This window comes from Chelonoidis abingdonii, chromosome 10 (genome assembly GCF_003597395.2).
Source record: "Chelonoidis abingdonii isolate Lonesome George chromosome 10, CheloAbing_2.0, whole genome shotgun sequence".
Lineage (NCBI taxonomy): Eukaryota > Metazoa > Chordata > Testudines > Testudinidae > Chelonoidis > Chelonoidis abingdonii.
The window spans coordinates 44,288,705-44,310,820 of NC_133778.1; the positions used below are offsets into that span (position 1 = coordinate 44,288,705).

The window sequence follows — 22,116 nt, forward strand, 5'->3', positions numbered from 1 at the left end:
ACAAAGCCCTCCCCCAACCCCTCTGGCCCCCTGTATGATGCTAAAGAATCATTCCCCATCAAGCAGAAAATCTTGTCCCTACTTTGCCTGCTGTTGCTAACCTGCTGTCTATATATTCAGCTGTAGGCAAGAAGGTCTCCATCTGCAGGTTTCTGGGCTGCTGAAAAGGGGAAATGACTCTTGGAAAGAGGACTTACTGGAGGGAGGAATGGCCCCTATCACAAGTGTGCTTACTTTAATACAAAGCTTTATTTTCAACTATAATATCCAGATATGTGATTCTCACGATATGAACTTTCAAGGATGCTGAATGGATGCAAGCTATTTTTTTTAAGTAAAAATATTTAATTCAGGATAAACTTCGCAGATTAGAATCTCTTAGAAAAGTTAAGACACTCTCAGTATCAATTTTGATTATTCTTGGAAATAGCCATTCTTCAAGTATGTTAGAGTGAAATCCACTGTAGATGTGCATGCACCCCTGCATGTGAGTTTGGAATCATTTCAGCAGTATTCATCAGGACTGCACGTGCACCCTGTGCTGCTTCATGCTCCTATAAAAGGGCGTAAAGGGCAGAGCAGCCACGATCCTCCCTCAGTTCCCCCTTAATGTTCCTGATAGTGAGACAGAACCTTGACTGTCTTTCCTGCATCTATATTTATTTTTCCTTATTAAAAATTTCAGTTGGATGTGCCAGAAAAAAAGAGTGATATATTGAAGAGGCCCCTGGTACACTCCTCTATACACCAGGGTGAAGTACTTCATGTCAGCCATTGGGCAGGGGCCATGTGAATCCTGTCCTTCCCATGATTGTCTGATGCCTTTCATTGATAAACACAGCAGATGTCTCTTTTGCCTTGAGGAAGGGCACATCCCTGATAAGTGCTCTATCTGCCATTCCACCACCTCTTGCACCAGAAAATCAAGGGATGCAAGACTAAGGCTATGCTGCTTGGAGCACGTCTTATCCCAGAGAGGAGATGTCCTCCAAGCTGGAGCTTCATTAAGTGCCCTGGTAACTAGTCATCACAACTTTGGTTCCAGCAGAGAGAAGAAATCTAAAAGAACTCCAAGATCACGATCTCTGCCACCAGTCACAGTTTTGGCACCAATGACCTTGACCCAGACCTTGCCAAAAAACAAACAAACCCTGCACTTCCCACTTTGGATGCTGAGTGACACACCTACATTAAGCACGAGTACAGCTCAGAGCAGACAAAACACCCATTCCACAAGGAGGACTCCAAGCCCTCAAAACTCTCCATAACACTGGGGGTCAGGAGCAAGGCACAAACAATGAGAAAAGCTTGGGAGACTACTGCACCAGTGCCAACATTGATGACAAGCTCCACCCCCAGTACTGACTCTCTCTGACCCTTAGCCTTTTCTGATACCAATATATGCCTTCGAAGAGCCACACTTGCACCCACTTTTTAGCACTTGATCCAATGCTGAAACGGCATCAAACAGTACTGTCATCCCCAGAGATATACATTTCCTCACCATCTACAGGACACTCCTCCTCTACTACAAGCAAAAAACCGGAATGGTACTCTAAAGATTATTCCAGGAGTGCCTCTAACTGGGCTGTGCCATGGCCAATGCCAATATTAACTACCGCCATGGCCATAATAGCCCTATTGGGGGTCTGCCTTCCCACAGGCCCCAGAATGGAATCCCATTTCACGTTTTGACAGAGAGGGTGGAGGTTCTGATCACTGTAGGTATAGATAGAGCACCATCAGTGTAAATGTGGGTATGTACACTTCAACACCATAAGCCTTTCCTATGCCATCCCCCCGCAAAGACAGAGAATACAGCCTTATACCCACAGACCACAATCAGAATACCTGATCAGAAAGCAACCCTGCTACTTTAGGAGGCACCAGTCATCCTCCTCCATTGCACACTATGCTCCTTCCCAGAGGCAACAGGTTTAACGAGGTAGTGTAGAGCCACATCAAAACTATCTCAGAGTGGACCTTCTTCGAAAACCAGTTTGTCCCTCTCCATCAGGCATGATGAGAAGCTAAGGCTGGTTGACTAGCTGGCTGGCTGCCTGTCCAGTTCCTTGCCCCCTACTTGTCCCCACTCTCACTTTCTCTCTTCAGAGGCCCTTCTCACAAGAGCCTGTTACCCCAAAAAAAAGTGTCCCTATTTCACCTAGGAGCCACAGTGCAGAGAAAGAGGCTTCTATTCCTGATACTTCATTACCCCGAAGAAGGGTGTTCTCCAGCCTATCTTAGAGCTGAGGAGGCTGAACAGAGATATATATATGCACCATCTCAGATTCAGATGGTAATGTTTGCCTCCGTTGTTTCATCACTTCAGGCTCAGAACTAGTTTTGGCTCTTGACTAATGCGAGTACTTACACATGATCCACAGGAAGTCGCTAAGAATTATGGTGGGGGCCAAACCATACTAGTTCATGGTATTGCCCTTTGGACTCTCTCCACGGCACCAAGAGTCTTTACAAAATGCCTTGCCGTTGTGGCCAGACACTGAAGAGGAAAGGACATCTACGTCTGCCCATATCAAGATGGCTGCCTGATCAATAGCAGATCACATCAGCGAACTTGGATCTGTTTCAGCTACACCCTTTCTCTGTTTGCTTTCTGCTGAGCAACGAGAAATTGTCACTTACCCAATCATAGACAAAAAGAGTTCATCGGAGCCAGAATAAACTTCATGACAGTGAGGGATACTTACCACAGGACTGATTCTTCTCACTTCAGTTGTTACTGAATATAGGGATATTGCACCCAGCAATGACTGTTCGGATTTGCTTCACGTTATTAAGCCATGTGTCTGTGCATACATTACATCATTTCCTGGGTTTCACCCGAGTCCGTTACAGCTTTTTCTCAGATCAACATATTCTCCTGTGAAGCATCTGATGAGCAATACTGTTTTAATTCCATCTCATAATCTTGCAGCCTTGACCTGGTGGCTGCATCATGACAATGCCCAAAAAGGGATACCATTCATGGCTCTGTAGCCATCCGATGCATTAGTCACAGATGTGTCTGGGGAGCACAACTGGAACAGCTACAGATACAAGGGACATGGTCACCAGAGGAGCTAAAACTAAACATCTTAGAATTGAGTGCTCAGATTGGTGTGTGTGTGGCATTCCTCCTGGTCCTGGGACAGTGTGTCGGTGGTGTGCTAAATTAACCTGCAAGGGAGTGCCCTCTCTGCCTCCCTCTGCAGGAAGGCAAGCTGTGTAAATAGTGCCATCTTCAAGGCATACCCCGGATAGCCCTGAACCTTCTGAGAGCTAGCAACGACTTAACAGATTTCCTGAGCAGACAAGCTGATATCATCCGTAAGTGGTCACAGTTTAAATTGGTCTCCCAGCCAGTATTCCATCTCTGGGGGAATCATGTGATAGACGTGTTTTACCAACACAGAAACATCAAGTGTCTCAACTCTTGCTCCAGAAGAGGCATATACTGAGGGAATTTTTTTTACAAATTTGTTTTTTGCAGAAAAATGCATTTTTCAGGCCCCCAAACTATTCACCAAATAATTTGCTAGAAATTTTTTTTAGAGGTGAATTATTTCATTTTGTCGTTTTGTTTTGTTTTCAGATTCAGCCAATTTACTGCAAAAAAGGTAAACATGCAAAATGGCCAAAAGCAAAACCAAAACAAATCATATTCACTCTGCTATAGGCATGTGTGCAGGATCCCTGCTTGGCACCTTCCTTCTGCAATGCAGTTGGGGCCTTTTTTACCGATTCCTAGTAATTGTGCTAGGCCAGCCTCATCCTTATACCTCCCTCCCGGCTGAAGCAGTTTGTCTGATGTACCTCTTACAGATGTTCACACAACCATCAATCAGACTTCCAGATCATGCAGACATGTTTGTCACAAGTATTCCATCTAGACCTGAAAATCACTGCAACTGAGAGCCTGGATGGTTGGCTGTCTGAGTGTCGTGGTAAGAGACTGCTCCTTCCACCTTCAGGAAATCGTAGTGTGGAGCAGGAAGCCCCGTGAGAATCATCTACTTGTCCAAATAGCAATAAATTCTCGATGTGTGTGACCCAGCATGGCCTAGAGCTGGTACCGATCCCAATACCAAAGATTCTGGGCTCTCATTTTAGTTCAGTCAAGTTTCATCTGGCAGCAGTATCCCCAGATCATCCATCAATAGTCAGTCATGGTCTTCTCTCATCTCATGATATCCATATTTCTTAAGGGCCTGAGGCTTGCTTATCCACTGGGTTACAGAACTCACTCCAACATGGGACTTCAGCATCATCTGTCGGACTTATGAAGACCCCCCACTTGAGCCCATTTTACTGTGCTCCATCTATAATCTTATTCTCAGGAAGTCTTTCTGATGGCCGTCACCTGAGCCACAAAGGTGAGCAAGCTTGAGGCATTCATAGTGGAATCCCTATATACCTTGTTACATAAAGACAAAGTGGAATTAATATCTCATACAAAATTCATCCCCAAGATCATTTCTGAATTGTATTTAAACCTGTGGCCCTTCCAAAACCACATTCCACACAGGGGAAGAAGAAACTGCACATTCTGGACATAACCAGAGCTCTTACATTTACATTGACATTACCAGATATTTCAGATTGTCCCTGTGTCTACATGTGGCTATAGCCAGCCACTCAAAAGGGCAGGCTATTTTTAGCACAGACTGTCAAAATAAGAAACCCCTTGTATCTGGCTCTGCTACCACCTGGCTGATGTACCCATCACTCCTGTAGAGACCAAATGACAACCTCAGTCCGTTTCAGAAATGTGTCACTATCTTCATGACTGCTACATGTCGTAATCTGCTCATGTTTTAGCATTATGCACAGAACTGCTAGATCAGATGCCAAATTGGGAGAGCACTACTCCAATCTCTCTTGGACTGATGTTGGTCATGCCCCCATCCTGAAGAGGATAGTGATTGCCAGTCACCTAGGCTAGGTCTACACTATAGATTTAGCAGCAGCACAGCTGGCCGCTGTAAGGTCTCCCATGTAGCCATCTTTGCTGGCAGGAGACAGCTCTCCTGCCAGGATAATTAAATCACCACCAATGAGCAGCGTTCGTTACATTGGCTGGAAAGCCTCTCAGGTTGACATAGCACTGTCCGCACCAGCACTTTTGCCAGTGAAACTTTTTTTTTTCCCCATACCCCTGACCGACAAAAGTGGTAGTATAGACAAAGCCCTATGCAGTAGGATTCACACTGACGCATAATTGAAGAAAGAATGGTAATGTAAACTACGGAACTGTTGTTCTTCAAGGTGATGCAGTTAGTGTCAATCCCATGTCCTAGCCTCCATCTATGCTTTCAGAGTCCTGGGCTTCCAGTTACAGGGGAACTGGGGGAGGGTTATGGGACCTCCCCCCTCCCCTTATGCCCTTGCATGGGAGTCACAGGTTGCAGACATGGCCCCAGTGCTGTTCAGTAGATCCTCATGTCCCACACATGAGGCACGTGCATGTCTACAGTGAGATCCTCACTGAATACAATATCTCATAAAACTGTGATTACTGTAAGGTAAGTAACCACTGTTTAACATATTTTTCAAAGTACCAATATTAACTTAAACTAGATTATTTATTTTTGTTTTCAGAGATCTGGTGGACAAACGGCCAAGCTCACATACTTTTCTTCTCCTTGGTGATGCATACATGAATATTCAAGAGGTGAGCATCTGTATCATGATAAAAGATGAGCAGGATAGTCGAGTAATTGTCTGTCATTAGCATGTTTGATACAGTCTCGCTTTCTGGTTCTGTTAATAGGTGATCAGGAAGCAAAATATGTGCTAAGGAAAATTTAAGGTCTGTTTACTGGCTTAAAATATATAAATACTATATTCATTTTAATTTAACTTCAGCATTTAGAGACTAAATAATATACTCAAAATAGAAGGCACCTCAGGGATGAGCATCAAAGTTGGGATGGTCAGGGAAGAGAATTGCAACCTCAGTGAACAATCAAGCGTTTGCAAGTCAAATATTGATTAGAGATCTGTGGGTTGAAAGTTAAAGTAAATTCACTTCAGAAATGAAGTTGGACAAGGTTGGAACAGTTCATTCAAGCTTCAAGGAAAGGTGTAAATTCCCGAAAGGCCAGGATGCCTCAAGAGACCCATTCCTTGCTTAGAAAGGCAGACATGTGGAGTGCTTGCAATTGATTTTAAATCTTCAAGCAGTAGGTTGGGTCAACGTCTCTGGGACAGAAAAACTTTAAAGTAGAAGTCACTGCAGTACAAAGAGTAGGTGATGAACCTTACCCTAGGGCATAAGCATTTGTCTTCAGTTTGTTTGGATCATTTATCCTTTTAAAAAGTGAACTCCAAAGCAAAAATGGAACTTGAGTTCAACTTGGATTTATGTTGAGCTTTCTGACTGACAAGGCTGAATGGAAGGGAAAGACACTGAGTACAGCAATAAGTTTTTGCATGTGCTTTTTCATAACTTCAGTGAACCAGGAAACACCAAGAGTATTTCAGAGGATAGAGAAAAGATTAAAGGTTAATTTAAAACTTTGTTTCTGTGCTGAGTTCTCACAGCCCAGTTAACGGGAATTCAGCACAAAAATGTGTAAATCAGTATGTCATTGAGTCTGCTGTCATCTTAAGACAGTCTGGTAGAGACCACCCTGAGAAATACCATAATTTGTGAAAAAATTAGTATTGAAGCTTGCTTTGTGGCATTAACAGATTGCTGAGAACTCGTTATAGGCCTTTTAGTATAGTTTTGTGAATTTACTATCTGTTTTTGTTCATTACTGTTCTAGCCTGAAGCAGCCATAGAAGTCTACGAGCAGGCTTTAAAGAAAAACCCAAGAGATGGAGCTTTAGCAAGTAAAATTGGAAAAGCCCTAATCAAAACTCATAACTATTCAAAGGTATGTTATGAATAGTTCATAGACGTGCTGTATAAATGGATTACTGTCTCCTTCAATGTTAACTTGTTTTTCTGGTACACACGCAGATAGAAGCATTTTACTATGAAAGTTCCAAAAAAGTGGTTTTTCATACTCCTCAAAATGCCTGGAGTGTTGAATGTTGATTTTTCTCTTAATCAGGGCCAAACAGACCTGCTAATGTCTCATGGAAAACTTAAAAAACATTCTACTTAAAAATAATTTAATATTTTTCTTCCCTTATTTTTCACTGCTGAAGACACCTACATAAAAATAAGGTCTTTGTTGCTAAGGAATTCATCTGTTCCAGACTGATTATTTCCTTCCTGATGTTATGAAGCTCTGTCTGTGATATCCTCATCGGAGCCAAATAATGTCGTCACAATTGAAGGATTAAGACTTCTGGCTGAAAATAAGCAAATGCATAATAATGCGTTAATAAAAGTTTTATTATTAGTATAGCATGTTTCAGAATTACAAGATTCAGTTAATTGAATTTGCCATCTTGTAAACATGGATGGTCCATGTGAAGAATGTGGAATAAGTATCTCTCAAAATATTCTTTGGATGTTTCTTACTTTTTGTTACTGTAATCCAACAGTATTGTATATCAGCACAAATTACTTTGACATACATTCTTTGCAGTTCTTGAAGTGTGTGTATCGATGTGAATTCCACTCTAGGTGTGAATGCATAGTTTGTATCGTCCAGGAGTCAGCAGTTAGACAGTCTGTTTAGGACTGCTGAATATCACCTACCACAAATGGTCTCTGAAGTGCTTCGTCACCCCAGTATTTCACTGCTGGGGAAATCCCATTATGGACTTTGGTGGCAAAGAGAACATGAAGTGTCCTGTCTTTTGCTCCTAGGAGGCATGAGCGTGGGATCCTTTCAAGAGTCCTTTCTCATAGTATGGGATCAAGATTTCATGTATAAATTTCCCCTGATCTTTCTGATACTAAGGGTGAGCAGACAGGATGCAATCATGCCACTGTTGATAGTTTGACATTGGCCAAGACAATTCTGGTTGATATCCTCAGAATGTCTGTTCAGCCTCCAGTAGTGCTTCTCATCTATCTAGACACTGTATCTCGGAACCAAGTTCAGATATCTGACTCAGACCCAAAATGCTACACCTGACAGTCTGGATTTTGTTTGCAGTGTTTGTCATAAGTGTTGCTGTGTACGCTCAAAAGCTTGTCTTTCACCAACAGAAGTTGCTTCATTAAAAGATATTCCCTCCCCACCTGGTCTCTCTAAATGACTGGATGTTGGCTAGTTGAATGCAACCGACTGTTTACTACAAATACAAGAAATCCCACTGCATGTCCTCATGGAAAACTGGAAAAGATTATCTGTGTGGACAGCCGTTGAAGGCTCCTAGATCTATAATCCTTGATTATATTCTTTGTTTTTGAAACGCTTTGGACTTTCATTTAGTTTCGTTAATGTTGACCTTATAGTGATTTTTGGCATGCTGTCCCTCCCCTGGTACAGTCACGTTCAGTTTCCTCTCACCCCAATGTATCCAGAGATTTTCAGTCTTTAACATTTCTTGCTGAATAACCCAAAGGAGAGTAGTGCCTAGGCTTGGCTGGGAGTTCAGTGAAAACCTGTTTTAATCCCTTTGCTTTTTTTGAGGCAGGTGCTCTACAGTGCTGCCGATATGTAAGCTGAAAGAGGTAGACAGCTTGATGTTTTTGACATACTTTACATGCGCTGTAATGTAATCTTCTAAAAAAAAAAAAAAAAAAAAAAAAAAAAAAACCTTGAAAATAGATTTTGAAAATTAAACATCAATGTACGTAATTCCAGTTTTAATTTCTTTTTTTCGTTTAACATATAAAGTCATACATTTGAAAATAAGTTTTCTGTAACAAAAAATATTAATGCTTATATTTTAATTTTTCAAATACTGTAACTGTAACGGTTTGGAAAACAGAATATATAAATGCTTTCCCCACGTTTTGTGGTTTAAAAAAAAAAAAAAAAAGCTTGGAAAATTTCTGTTTTAGAATTTGCTCTAATTGTGACCACTTCAGTAGAGCTGAAAGCAGCCCATATGAGAGTATCCAGAAGGTTTTTTAAACTGTTGTTAGCCTTCATTTTCTTTTCTGTACAAAGGACCAAATCCTGATGCCACAAATAATGGCTCATACAAATCACTACATCACTTTTTTAATAGGGCTGTCCTTGCTAAGAACCTATTTTTGTTGTTTCCTTGAAGACACTAAATTCTTTATTTTTTTTAAATAAATCTTGCCCTGCGCTCCCTCCCCCCCTTTTTTTTTGGAAGAGCACTAGCATCCCCTCCATTTGCAGATGTACTTCAAAATTTGGCAGAGAGATAACGCTTGGGTTCTTCTGTCTGTAAATCCATTCAGATTTGGCTATCAGCTCTCAGGATAAAAAAACAACAACTCTGAATGATGGAGAGGTGCTGTTTAAAAAATAGTGTGTGGGTCATATAATTAAAGATTTATCAGAATGCAGAGGCCCAAGGAGCAGAACTAAGATTGCACAGGCAACCTTACATTTTGACACTTGTTAACTTCTGAGTCATTCACTTTGCAACCTAAAGTTTCTTTTAATATAGTTTTTGTATGTAATTCTAGATTGAAATAAGTATCTGCTGGTACCAGCTTGTTAGTGTTTTTACAGGACATTTCAGTTTATAACTGGGGTGAGAGTAGAGCAGGTAGTTGCATCATTAAGCAACAGTTCACTAATTATCTAAGTGCAAGGTATTATTTTTAAGATTTATTTTAGAAATCTGATTTCCATAAATATATTAAAAATTATTGGTTTCAGGCAATAAGTTATTATGAAGCTGCACTGAAAAATGGTCAACAGAATATCCTTTTCTATGATCTGGCTGAACTCCTGCTGAAACTGAGGCAGTATGAAAAGGCAGAAAAAGTACTTCAGCAAGCTTTAGACCATGAACCTGGTATGAAATAGTCATTTTATTTACAACAAAAGAGAAATATTGGGGGCGAAATGGGGAGTTCTGTTTGATTTTTAGGAATAAATGGGTATAGTGTAGACATTTTATCTTACGAACTTTCAAACGAGTGTTGGCACTGTACTATGAGAATTGCATGTAAATTTAATTTATCTCCATTTAAAGGTGACCAGCAAAGGATTTTTAAAATAGGAAGTTCAAACTTCCTTACTGCTTTATCATGTGTAAAGGCTTTCTGAAAAGTCTGTTTTTATCTATCTTAGAAGTGACTTTTAAAAAGTGAAATCTAGTCATCCTGGTTTTGTTAAAAGAACACTAGGAGGTATAAGATATGTTTTTGTTGTGTGCTCATCACAGCTTAGTTTGAGAGGTGAAGGTGTTTGAATCTTTAACACGGGCTTCCTTTATTCAAAATATTAATTGTTCATTGAAATTAAATAACAAAAATGGAATTTTAAAGGCTGACTAAAATTCCCGTATTAGCTCAACATTCATACTCTTGGCTTTTGTGATGTCACTATTGCTTCAATTCGCTAGTCTGCCAGCCTAAACAGGATCTGAATGTTAAATGCAGAAAACAAGCTGGAAAAGACTTCACATGTACAGTTAATCTACTTGTTTGGAATCTGATTGAGTTAGCCGAGGCCATCTGGCTCTGGCTAACCCAAGAGTCACATTTTATACAAATTGTGATTTTTTTTTTTTTCTGTAGCAGGCAAAACAAACTACCACACCATCACCTTTCATATTTTCTGTACATCACAAGGAAACAAAAAAGTGCACAAGCCAAAATTATTTCCTTTGTAGATCCTCTGTAAGAATTTTTTTCCTTACCTGACAAATTATTGTTCCACTGGGTGCCGTGAAACAGTTATATAGCATTTTTATAAAATATAGTATTTCCTTAGCCAAAATAGAAATGAAATTTTTTGTAATAATCTACAGAACACTAGAAAATGTACAGTGGAGAGTAATTGTGCACTGGATGGGAAATAGAGACAGAAAACATACTAAGCCATCTAACCTACCTTTTTTACACACACAGCTCCTTAGAGACAGCCTGCTTATAGAGTGCTGCTCATTGTACTATGTTTTAGAAAATACACTCTAGTTTTAGGCACCTGTGTATTTAATACAGAACTGTATGTTTTTATTTGGAAGTAATAAGATCTCTTTGGTAAAGTAGAGATATAAATAGGCCCTAGATATACCAAACTGTAAAGCAGCTATGCAGTGTCAGTTGGGAAGCAGATGAAGATTATAATATATGATGGAAGTGCTTATACTCCTCAAAACTGTTTGTTTCTTCCATAGTTTCTTTCACAACCACTCAAAAAGCTGCAAGTTACTTTTATTTAGTAGCCCTTGAAACATTTAGATAAAATAACCAAAGCTGTGCTTTCAGTACTGTCTCCTTTCTATCAAAAATCCATCCAAAACAAGGTGGTTCTTCAGAGTTTAGCAATAGTTAAGTGAAAGCACCGTACAACCCAGTCCTGCTCCCATTGAAATAGGACATTTCCTATTCATTTAATGGGATCAGAATTAGAACCTTAATTAGTGTAGCTTATTCAAGACATATTGGAAAGCATTTTTCCCCCCTCATGCATTTGAAACTAACATGAGCTGAACTAAAAACACAACTCCTTTTGGTTGAATCTTATGCAGATCTCAGTCCAATTTTTTCTTGAACCCTGAAGGTGCGCTTGCACAATTTCATCTTTGTTATAACTCATCCACAAGGTGTCATTGAACTGCCCAAAGGAGGTAATTCCTACTTTAACTTTTTGTTTCATATTTTAATATTTTAACAGTGAATGAGTTGTCCTCTCTAATGGAAGATGGACGTTACCAAGTTCTTCTAGCAAAAATTTATAGCAAAATGGAGAAGACAGATGAAGCTATTGTTTCTTTACAGCAGGTAAAGAAAAAATAAGTATGTTAAACTTTTAAGATTTTGTGGGGAGGAGGAGGACTTCTAGCATTCTCCAGAAATAAATTGGATAGCAAAGTGGCTAAAGTAGAAAAGAAATAACAATGAACTAGAGAGTGAGTTGCTAGGAGGACTGGTAATAGGATACAGACCTTTTTACCTCTTGGTTAGTGGTTTGATATTGACTGAAAGTGTTACTGTTGCTAGCTCTTAGGGGACCTGTGAATTAAAGGTCTGAAGTCCAAGTCCCAGCCACATGTTTATGTAAAAGCCACCATAGTTTCAGCAGAGTAGCTGAAGACTGGGCATGGAGTCAGAGCTAGCAGTGGCTGCCTTAGTTCAGGTCCAAAGCATGCTGCTGAGCAATATGGGGAGTTTGTGGGAGCTATGCCTGTAGCCCAGGGGGTCTCAAACTTTTTTACTGGTGACCCTTTCACATAGCAAGCCTCTGAGTGCGACCTCCCCCCCCTTACACATTAAAAACACTTTTTTATATATTTAACATCATTATAAATGCTGGAGGGAAAGTGGGGTTTGAGGTGAAGGCTGACAGCTTGTGATCCCCCATGGAATAACCTTGAGACCTCCCTGAGCGGTCCTGACCCCCAGTTTGAGAACTCCTGCTAAAGCCTTTCTGTGCATAAAGTAATTGAATTTCAGTTGCCGTCCAAGGGCAGTATTAAGGATAAGGACTGGGGAGTGTAAAGTTAAGACCTAGAATAGGGCTTGAGGGGAGAGCTGTAATGACTAGAGAAAGAGGAGCAAAATGGTGGCAGCTAGAGACACAGTCTGGAGCTTTGGAAAAGATGCAGCACCTCTCCACAACCTGAAAGTTGATCTGACCAAAGAACTTCCTTTCCACTCATTTGGTGAAAGACCTAATTTCAATGTATTGGGCTCCAATGATTTCCTCCACCACATGCACAAAAACGTAGGGCTGAACTGCAGATGCAGGGAGCCTGGGCAATATCTTCTGAGCAATCTGAAAAATTAAACTAGGCGTATTGCCCCAAAGGATGTTTGCATAAAAACCCAAACAACATATTTTAATCTATTGTAACATTTTGGTATTTTATATCTCAATAAGAAATGCATCGAATCTACTCCCATCTCTTATTTTTGATGCTTCCTTGTCTCATTCTCTTCCGTCAGCATTTTTTCTTTTTAGAGTTCAGTATCTTCTCCCCTCAACTCTCAGTAACTCTTTCCCTGCCAACTGATTTCTCCATTTCACCCTTTATTTCCTTATGTTCTCTCTCTCTGCCTCCTTCATATTCTTTTAGCGTGTCTCCCTTCTTTTAATAACTGCTCTCTTCACAGCCTCCTTCTTTGCTCTCCCTCTTCTAACACATCCTCAGTGTCTCATTCTCTTTTGCCACTGACTGTGTCTGCTTGCTTCCATTCCCCTCAAGCTCTCCTTTCTCCCACTATTGTCTGCCCACGCCTGCGACTTTCAGGAGGTCCTCTAGTCCAACCCCCTGCTCAAAGCGGGACCAATCCCAAGATTTTTACCTCAGTTCCCTAAACAGCCCCCTCAAGGATTGAACTCACAATCCTGGGTTTAGCAGGCCAATGCTCAAACCACTGAGCTTTGTCTGTTACTAAAATGCCCATGCATTAATTTACTAGTCCCAACGATACGTTCAGTCACCACCTGCCACTTATTCTCTCTCTCTTACCCTTTACCTTTCAGAAGGGGACCCAGGATTGGCCCTCACAGCTCTTTTTTTCTGGATCTCTTTGCTCCGCATCCATTACACATACTATTTGTAGTTTCTTTCTTTTGCTGAAAGTGGCTGTAGGGGAGAGGAAGTGTAGTGGGCGGCTGGCAGAGAAGGTGGCTTTAAGCTGCTTTTTTTATTTGTTTGTTTGTTGTTGTTTTTTTACCTAAACCACCACTAGTAGGGCAGGAGGAAGAAGCAGAGTAACATAACTGCTTCTTTCTCCCCAGTGGCTTGTGACAGCCCTTAAGCAAGGATGGGAGAGGGGGAAGAATGTGCAGAACCAGCAGGGAAGCAGCTCTTTCCTAATGGGCTTTCAGAGATCAAAAGGCTGGTGCACTCCTTGTGTGCCTCAACACTTTCTTTACACAATGATTGGGGTCTAATTGATATTAATTAGTCAATAGATATATTGGACTGATACTAAAAAAATCTGTGCAAATGTATATAATTGAGGAACTTTTTTTGTTGTTTCATTTGTTACACTCATAATTTTTTTGCTCCAAGGGCTGAGTGTGATGTAATACGAAGAAATCCTAGATAAGTTGTGAGGTCTGCTTTGTAGGAGTTCCACTTTTGAATTTCCATCAGATTTGAGCCTCACAGAAAACAAAACCGCAACAACACACAATTCAAATTTTCTTTTAGCAGGTGAAATAAGTGTGATAATTTGGTTTTTGGACCTAGAAGTCTTGCTCATCTCTGCCTTACCAGTAGTCAGGTTTTGTCAGTACTTAGTGAAAACAAAGCTTGTTTCCAAACAAGAGAAGGCAGCTTTAAAAAAAAAAAGACTTGATGTGATGCTTGAGCTGAATGTTTTTTCACATAGAATTATAGATTATCAGGGTTGGAAGGGACCTCAGGAGATCATCTAGTCCAACCCCCTGCTCCAAGCAGGACCAATCCCTAAATGGCCCCCTCAAGGATTGAACTCACAACCCTGGGTTTAGCAGGCCAATGCTCAAACCACTGCCTTCATAGGCAGAACTTTGAGCGGGGGGAGTCCCAATAGTGGTTGTAGAGGGGAAAAAAGATGAATATTGTGTTTAAGTACAAAAAAATCAATTTTCTTTCCCACTGTTGATTACTAAAGTACTTGTTTGCAAACAGAAAGCTGCTGCTTGAAGTAGACAGCTGCTCTTGTCAGAATCATTCAGTGATGTCTCTTGCAAGTACTTTTTGCCATCACAGCTCCTGTCACAGTGGTGGATTAGGAAATTACTGAATGAACTGAGGAAGACGGGGTGATTTAGAAGATTACTGCTGATTAGCTAGCTACAGGAATCTCTTTTTACTTTAAGTTTATATAACTATAACTTTGAGCTAGCTATGATCATATGATGGCTTGAAAAAATTATGAAATGTTCTGAGTTTTACTTGTTTTTATTTTTACAAGTGGTCATATCTTAAGTTAGGTAAAAATGTGTAAAATGTAAGGAAAATGTTGCAGATTAGTGAAATTGGATGAAATTTAATATTACTAAAATTGCAGATTTTGTCATTTAATAAAAAAATCACTTTCACTGTTAGGCTATGTCTATACTACACACCACTTGGTGGCAGTGTGTAGTATATGTGGAGCTACATGCCATGGTGGAAAGCACATCTGCACTGCTGTGTGTAGCTACTTATGTCAGTGAAAGGCTCCCCATGGGCGGCAAGTTCCATAGCCACGTGGTGCTCAGGCACCAGCAATATTTAGAGCCCAGGGGCCGAGCTCCAGCAATATTTGGGGCTGGGTGTCCTCCCTGGCTCTTCTGTGCAGCTTCATGTTGCCTCCCTGCAGCAACTGCTGCCTCAGGGTCCTAGTGTCCCCATCTCAACTGCCATGGCAGACTGACTCTGAGCCTGCCCTTCCCCCTCAGACCCTTCCCTTTTCCAGCAGGACCCTCCAGCAGCACAGGTGTCCGCCCCCCCCCCCCCCGCAGTCACTGCTTCTGCCCCATGCTGGGCAAGGAGGCAGCCCCACCCCTCACCCCCCAGTGAAGCTACAGTCAAGGGCAACAGCAGGGGAGGAGGCGCACGCAGTACCCCCTGGCACCCCCCACGGGGAAGATAGGGGAGATTCCTGGACCTGAGAGGGGCCCTGGGAACACATGGAGTGATAGTGGTGGGAGTGAGTGTGCTGCTGGGGGGGGCAGGAAGGATGGGCTCCTCCCCCAGAGCTTGCTGCTGCTGGCAGGGAAAGGGCTGGGAGAGTCCTCCTCTCTGGCCCCTGTCCCGGAGCAGCCTGCCTGTACCCCAAACTCATCCCCAGCCTTGCTGCACCCCAGAGCCCACACCCCCAGTCAGAGCTTTTATCCCCCCACCACACCCTCAACCCTCTGCCTGAGCCCCTCCAGCACCCCAAACACCTGATTCCCAGCCCCAGACAGAGCCCTGACCCCCTACACCCCAACCCTCTGCCCAAGCCCTGAGCCCCTTCCACATCCCAAACCCCTCATCTACAGCCACACTTCTGCACCCTATCCCATCTTCAAACTCCCTCCCAGATCCTGCACCCCAATCCCCTACCCCAGCCTAGGGCCCGCACCCCAGACCTCCACCCCCACCCAAACTCTCTCCCAGAGCCTTGGGCAGGTGGGGGGTGGAGTTTGGGTGGGAGCAGGTTCTGGGCACCACCAAAATTTCTGCAAACCTACCACCCGTGGCTCTGGCAGAAGGTATGCGGGTGGGAGTGGGGGGAAGCGGGGCGCTAGTGCTTCAGCAGCTCCCCATTGTTGGAATCTTTCACTGTGATGAACAAAAGCTCTACCAGTTTCCTGCTGCCAGTGTCTTTCTCACAGCATGGGAAGGACTCTGTCAGTGAGAAGCTGGCAGAGCTTTTCCTTGCTGCCAGTCTTTCCCTGCAACAGAGGAGAGATAGCGGGACACTACATTGTTAAAAATAGCAGTGTAGGTGAGGAGGCATGGCTTGGGTGAGTAGAAGGCCATGCAGGGTATGTAATCGAATACATACCTACACCCTTCTGTTGTGTCTTTACTTGCGTAAGTCGTTCCTCACCATTTACGCTGCTGTTTATTTCCGTAATGGGGGGGTGGGCTACCCACGTGTGTTCTCTACACACTCCCGAAAGAAGCATGCAGTATAGATGTACCTATAGCGTGCCATCATCCCTGCCCCCCACCAAAAAAAAATCTAGAAATATTGCCCAGTTCTCTTTCTAATTTCCTCCACTCCACCTTGGTGGAAAACCTACTTTTCAAGAAAGCAACAAAATTATATTGTGTAGATTACATCTACTTTCTTGGCATGTGGGTGGCAAATGATGGTGCTGGCACACAAAATAAAAAAATTTTCTTCTTAATGGAGCCCTGTTTAAATGGACAGAGAGGGTCTGTATTGGACAAGGATATAGGATTTCTCCATCTCTTTGGAATAACAAATGTTAAAAAGCTTGTGTATTTTAAGAAAAACAAAAAACAACAAGAAGTAAAATGCCAACCTGTGATTGAGTGCATTGAGAGTTTGGGGAGAAGAATTTTCCTTTTGAAGCATTTTTTTCCAGCTAAAGGAGAGCCGGTAACAAACTTGTGAATGCAGCCTCTGCATTCACAGCTTGTGCATTTTTTGTCAAATTATATTAACAGTGATTGTTATTATCACATTAACTTTCTGCTACCCTCACCTTTTTTTCCCCCCTAGGCTCGGGAATTGCAAGCCAGAGTACTCAAACGGGTTCAAATAGAGCAGCTGGATGCAGTTCCTGCACAGAAACAGTTAGTAGCTGAGATTTGTGCGGAGATTGCAAAGCATTGTACAGCCCAGCGAAACTATGAGAAAGCAATTAAATTTTACAAAGAAGCTCTAATTCATTGTGAAACAGATAACAAGGTCAGTTCTGCCTCAAAAATAACTATTTTATGTCACCTTTTATTGAAAGGTCTTGTCATCTAACAACTTTTACTGCTGAACTACAAAGTTTTAAAAAAAAAAAATGCCTTTGTTGCTTTAAGATGTAGAGACAGTCTGAGTTCTTCTTCTACTTATTTCTGTCTTAGGGCTTGTCTTCACTGCAGTGGTAAATAGTGTTGCCCTTAACCCAACTCCTATTCACTCTCACAAATCTATAGCTCAAGTTAAGTGGTGCTATCAGTGTGACCTACTTGACCTGTCAGGAGGTATGGGTTGAATTTTAAGTGCTGCTGAGGCTTGAGCTACTAATGCAATTGGGAATGCGGGCATAGGCTACAGCTTGAGTTTTCACAGCTCCTCAATGGCTAATCCAGTCACTCTGTGTAGTTCAAGTATTGTTGCACAGTGTGACCCCTCTAACTTGAACTAGGCTAGCTCAAGCGGAGTAAATCACACTAACTGTTGCAGTGACTATAAGCCCTTTGAAATATCAAGTCTTTACCTTCCTGTCTTTTCTAGCTGACTGGATATTACTGGGATAGTAATATCATAAGAGGATGGAAACCTTAACGGTATTTTTTAATATCTAATTTGAGACAGAGAAGATGATTAGCCAGATTGATTAGAACACTGTGTTTTATTGGAGTTAAAGCTTTTAACAAAAATACTATGACTCAACTTCCCTTTTCCACTCAGTTGAGTGCTGGGAAAGCTACAGCTCATATTTCAGTTTCTTTTGATACAACTATCCTATTTTCCAGAGGGGCTTCCAGCAAAAGTAGGGCTGGCTTGATATATATAAGGAAGAATCAAGCAGGAAAAAATCCCTTTTTTCTACAAAACTTGGTCACCTTTTTCACATAATAGCGAAGTGCAAAAAGAGAAAAGCTAGTGGAAAAATGAGCCTTTAGACAAAATGTAAAACAAAACAAAAAATTGGTTTCTTATATTCAGAGGCAACTTGTTTCAAAGATGTGGTAACATACGTTATGGCCCAGTATTTGATTGAAGCTTGTTGTAGTACAGTAGCTGGAATGTGAGTGGCATATCTAGAAATTACCTAGATGCTCCAGGAGGACTGTGCATTTGGAAAGGTTTTGTTTGTTTGTTTTTCCCCATTTAGGGCAATAGGCAAGGTTTTAAGTTACCTTTTTTTCCCCTTTAAATAGCCAATACGGAGATCAAGACTAGGGAAATTTGGTTGTGTTTTCTTGTTCCTCTATAGCTGAATTTTGGATAACTTGAGACTTTTCTGTTCTGGCAAGAAAACAGATTGCAAGGCAGGAATTGCAGTAATTTAATGCAGAGGAGAAGATAACTGGGATGAGTCTCAATACTGGGTAATCATAAATACAGCTGAGATATATGCTTGTGACAGGGTGTTGCATCTGTTTTTTAGTACAGCAATAGGAGCCACATTCCTGAGTTCTCCTGACTCACTCTGTGGCCTTTGGCATGCCACGTCTCACTTTCCTAATAAAATGAGAACTATAATATCCTATCTCCCTAGGTAGTCATAGTAGAGTAATTTAGTAGACATAAAAAATAAACATTTACATACTGTTCAAGTAATTATTAATAAATACGGTGACCAGACAGCAAATGTGAAAAATCGGGATAGAGGTTGGGGGGTTAATCGGAGCCTATATAAGAAAAAGGCTCAAAAATTGGGACTGTCCCTATAAAATTGGGACATCTGGTCACCATATTAATAAAGAAAATATGTTGCAGAGACGGTTCTGATACAACAAGTTCAAGATAAGATTCGTTGCTTTCAAAAGTGAGATCAAAGGGCCAATTAGAACTTAACTGGGGTCATGATTACCTCATTTTTAAAACCTTTGAACTTAAGCAGCTGCATACGGTGGGGGTAACAGCCAAATGTCTGATGCAGCTATTTTCTCACACACAGCCCTGATTGAATTTCCCAGCATCAAGAATGCCACAAATGGAACCTGATCATATTCCCATGTAAGTCAATTGGCAAAACCCCCTTGGCTTCAGTGGGAACAGGATTAGGCCTTTGGGGTTCTTTCCTGATGAATTTTTCATGGCTTTATCCAAAATTGCCTGTGATCGAACCTCAGTCCCTATGATGAACTCCCCCTAAGTAAGCTTTGGTTAGTTAATATTTTTATAGCTGTTGCATCTTCAGAAATAGATCAGGATTGGGGTGCAAACGTGCTAGTCTATAAAAATGTATATAAAAATATAGTTTGACCCAATTGTTAATATACTCTGATTATTATTAGAGTATAAGCAAGACACTCTCCTTCTGTTGGTTGAAAAGACTTAACTTTTTCCATTAATTTTTATTTAGAAAGAAGTCTGTCTATCTAAGGTATAATATGGCCACCATCATCACAGTATCTGAGTGCATCACAGTTTTTTGTGTGTTTATCCGTACAGCACCCTGGTGATCACGCAGGAAGTCAGGGAATTGAACCCAGGTCTCCTGAATTCTAAGCTAAAACACTAACCGCTAAACCATCCTTTCTCTGTTACTTGCATAAAGAGGAATACTTTTATATTTTTTTTTCATCTCCAGGTAATGTTGGAACTTGCACATCTGTACCTTGCACAAGATGACACTGATGCTTGCCAACATCAGTGTGCATTGTTACTGAAGAATGACCAAGATAATGAAGCAGCTACAATGGTTAGTGAGTTGTACTAATTTGATTTGCTATATCAAGAGGACTTCAGTGCTAGAAAACTATTTAATATATGTATAGAGAATATCCATATGTATTTAAAAAGTGTCTGGAGGAGATTTAGTAAACAAAGATCAACAGCCTATCATTGTGTTGTTTAGATGTTCATTTACATCAGATCATCATCCAGCATAGTTTATAACTATTAGTATACATAGCCTTACTATCTTGATACAGAACGCATGTTACAGAAACATGAGAGGAGGAGAGGGAATTGTAAGAGAAACAGTGGTTAGAATATGGCTAGATGCCACAGAATAAACAGTTTGTTATGAGAAAACTCTTCTCTTAAACCACATCTTTAACACTGCACTGCTTGCCTACAAGAGATGTAGCCCAGAGGACTTTACCTACTCGACTGTATTATTAGGTTGGCATCTGGATGGGAAAGATCCTTTTAACCTTAAGGTGGACAGATTTTTAACAAGGCACTGAAGTTACACTGGTTATCCTCCTCTGGAAACTAGAACCTACTATTAAGTTGTGGATAAAGCAGTTGAAAGATTTTACTGTACTGGAATAACTAACTTTTTTTTTTTTTCCCCCACTCATTGGAAGTCATGATCATGGCTGGATTTTATTCTGGTACTGTGTGAAGAACTAGAAGGAAATAACATTCAGAAGAGCACTTGATAAATCTGTTCTTTTCTATCCACCTCTTAGTGAAAAGAAAATGAAATTTGGAATAATTTTTGGACTTATTTTTCATTATTGGCCTGCATTATAATAATTTTTCCTCGCAGTCCTAATGACTGCTTGAGTGGTGTTCTCTATATATACTCACCCTGGATTTTTAATAAAAACACAATTTTTATTAAGCAAAGAGAATTTGTGCTTTTATTTTTTTTTTTTAAATTAATAGTTAATACATAATGGAAAAGGCCTATTTCTTGCTCTTAACATATGGCTTTTTTTGTTTAATAATTTAACAAGGAAGAACCCATAGTGTCAGGGGCAGGATTTCATGGTACAAACAGAGGTAAATTAGTTCTCTTTAAATTGTTAATACGAACTTCAGTATCTTCCCAAACAAATATGAATTCTCCTTATTATGCATACTATGAGATAATTTTTAAAATATTTAATTTCAGGACCCCTTTTATAGAGAATTAGGTTTCATTATTTTGAGTCTCTCGTTTACATTTTCGTATCAGTAGATTTGGGGATTAATCAAACAACCATTCCATACCATGCCTTGTAACTGCCCCCCCGCCCTCCCTTTTTTTTTTTTTTCTTTTTTTTAATGTTTTGATCATGTAGATGATGGCTGACCTAATGTTCAGGAAGCAGGACTATGAACAAGCTGTTTTTCATTTCCAGCAGCTCTTAGAACGCAAACCAGGTGTGTATTCAGTAATGATACTTCGATTTCTTTCTGATACATGAATGTCAAACACGAGCCATCCACTAGTTCTAATGGATATCATAGACACAAATATTTAAAGCCGTTTTTTCTATGAAGCTTAAGAAATGATTATATCTAGATGAAATTTGCATATTTCATATAGGACCGAATACAGTTGCAGAATTATTTAACTTTTTCTGTTTCAAATACACTGCCAAAGTTTGTGTGTACACAAACAGAAATAGAATTTCAAGGCTAACATAAGTAACTGGAGTGTGCTGTAAAGTTTTGTTTCAGTTTATATGCAAAATACGAGTAGAGATATAGATAAAACTATATGTTTTAGTGATACCAGAGAGATTGTGAAATTTGCTATTGGGAATATATTTGAGAAAAGTCAAGAGTATATGTTGCAAATATTTGATTTTTTTAAAGTGCTGTTCAGTTGGGCCCATACCTACTGTAATCTGACCATTAGACCTTTTACAATGTATTGTAAATATCATTTAGAGAACATAATTAATAGTGGTACAAAAGTTTTTTTTTATTATTTTAAATAGTTCATGTACTCTTGTTTAACTTGTAGCACAAATTAAAAGAGGGATTTACTTTATTTCTCATATGTTTGCCCAGCAAATATGTAACTTAATTTAAAAATGTTCTAAATATATGTGTGTATT

General features: G+C 40.5%; 1 protein-coding gene across 2 annotated transcripts in view; it reads left to right on the plus strand.

Annotated features, from left to right (window-relative positions):
- The window catches only part of TTC21B (tetratricopeptide repeat domain 21B), an 87,657-nt gene that overhangs the window by 43,048 nt on the left and 22,493 nt on the right, over positions 1–22,116 (plus strand). For both annotated transcript variants that reach the window (XM_032770920.2, XM_032770919.2), the window contains exons 16-22: positions 5,602–5,674; positions 6,774–6,884; positions 9,714–9,852; positions 11,682–11,788; positions 17,168–17,356; positions 19,926–20,036; positions 21,352–21,433. In XM_032770920.2, the coding sequence (XP_032626811.1) occupies positions 5,602–5,674; positions 6,774–6,884; positions 9,714–9,852; positions 11,682–11,788; positions 17,168–17,356; positions 19,926–20,036; positions 21,352–21,433 (812 nt within the window). The remainder of the gene's footprint in view (positions 1–5,601; positions 5,675–6,773; positions 6,885–9,713; positions 9,853–11,681; positions 11,789–17,167; positions 17,357–19,925; positions 20,037–21,351; positions 21,434–22,116) is intronic.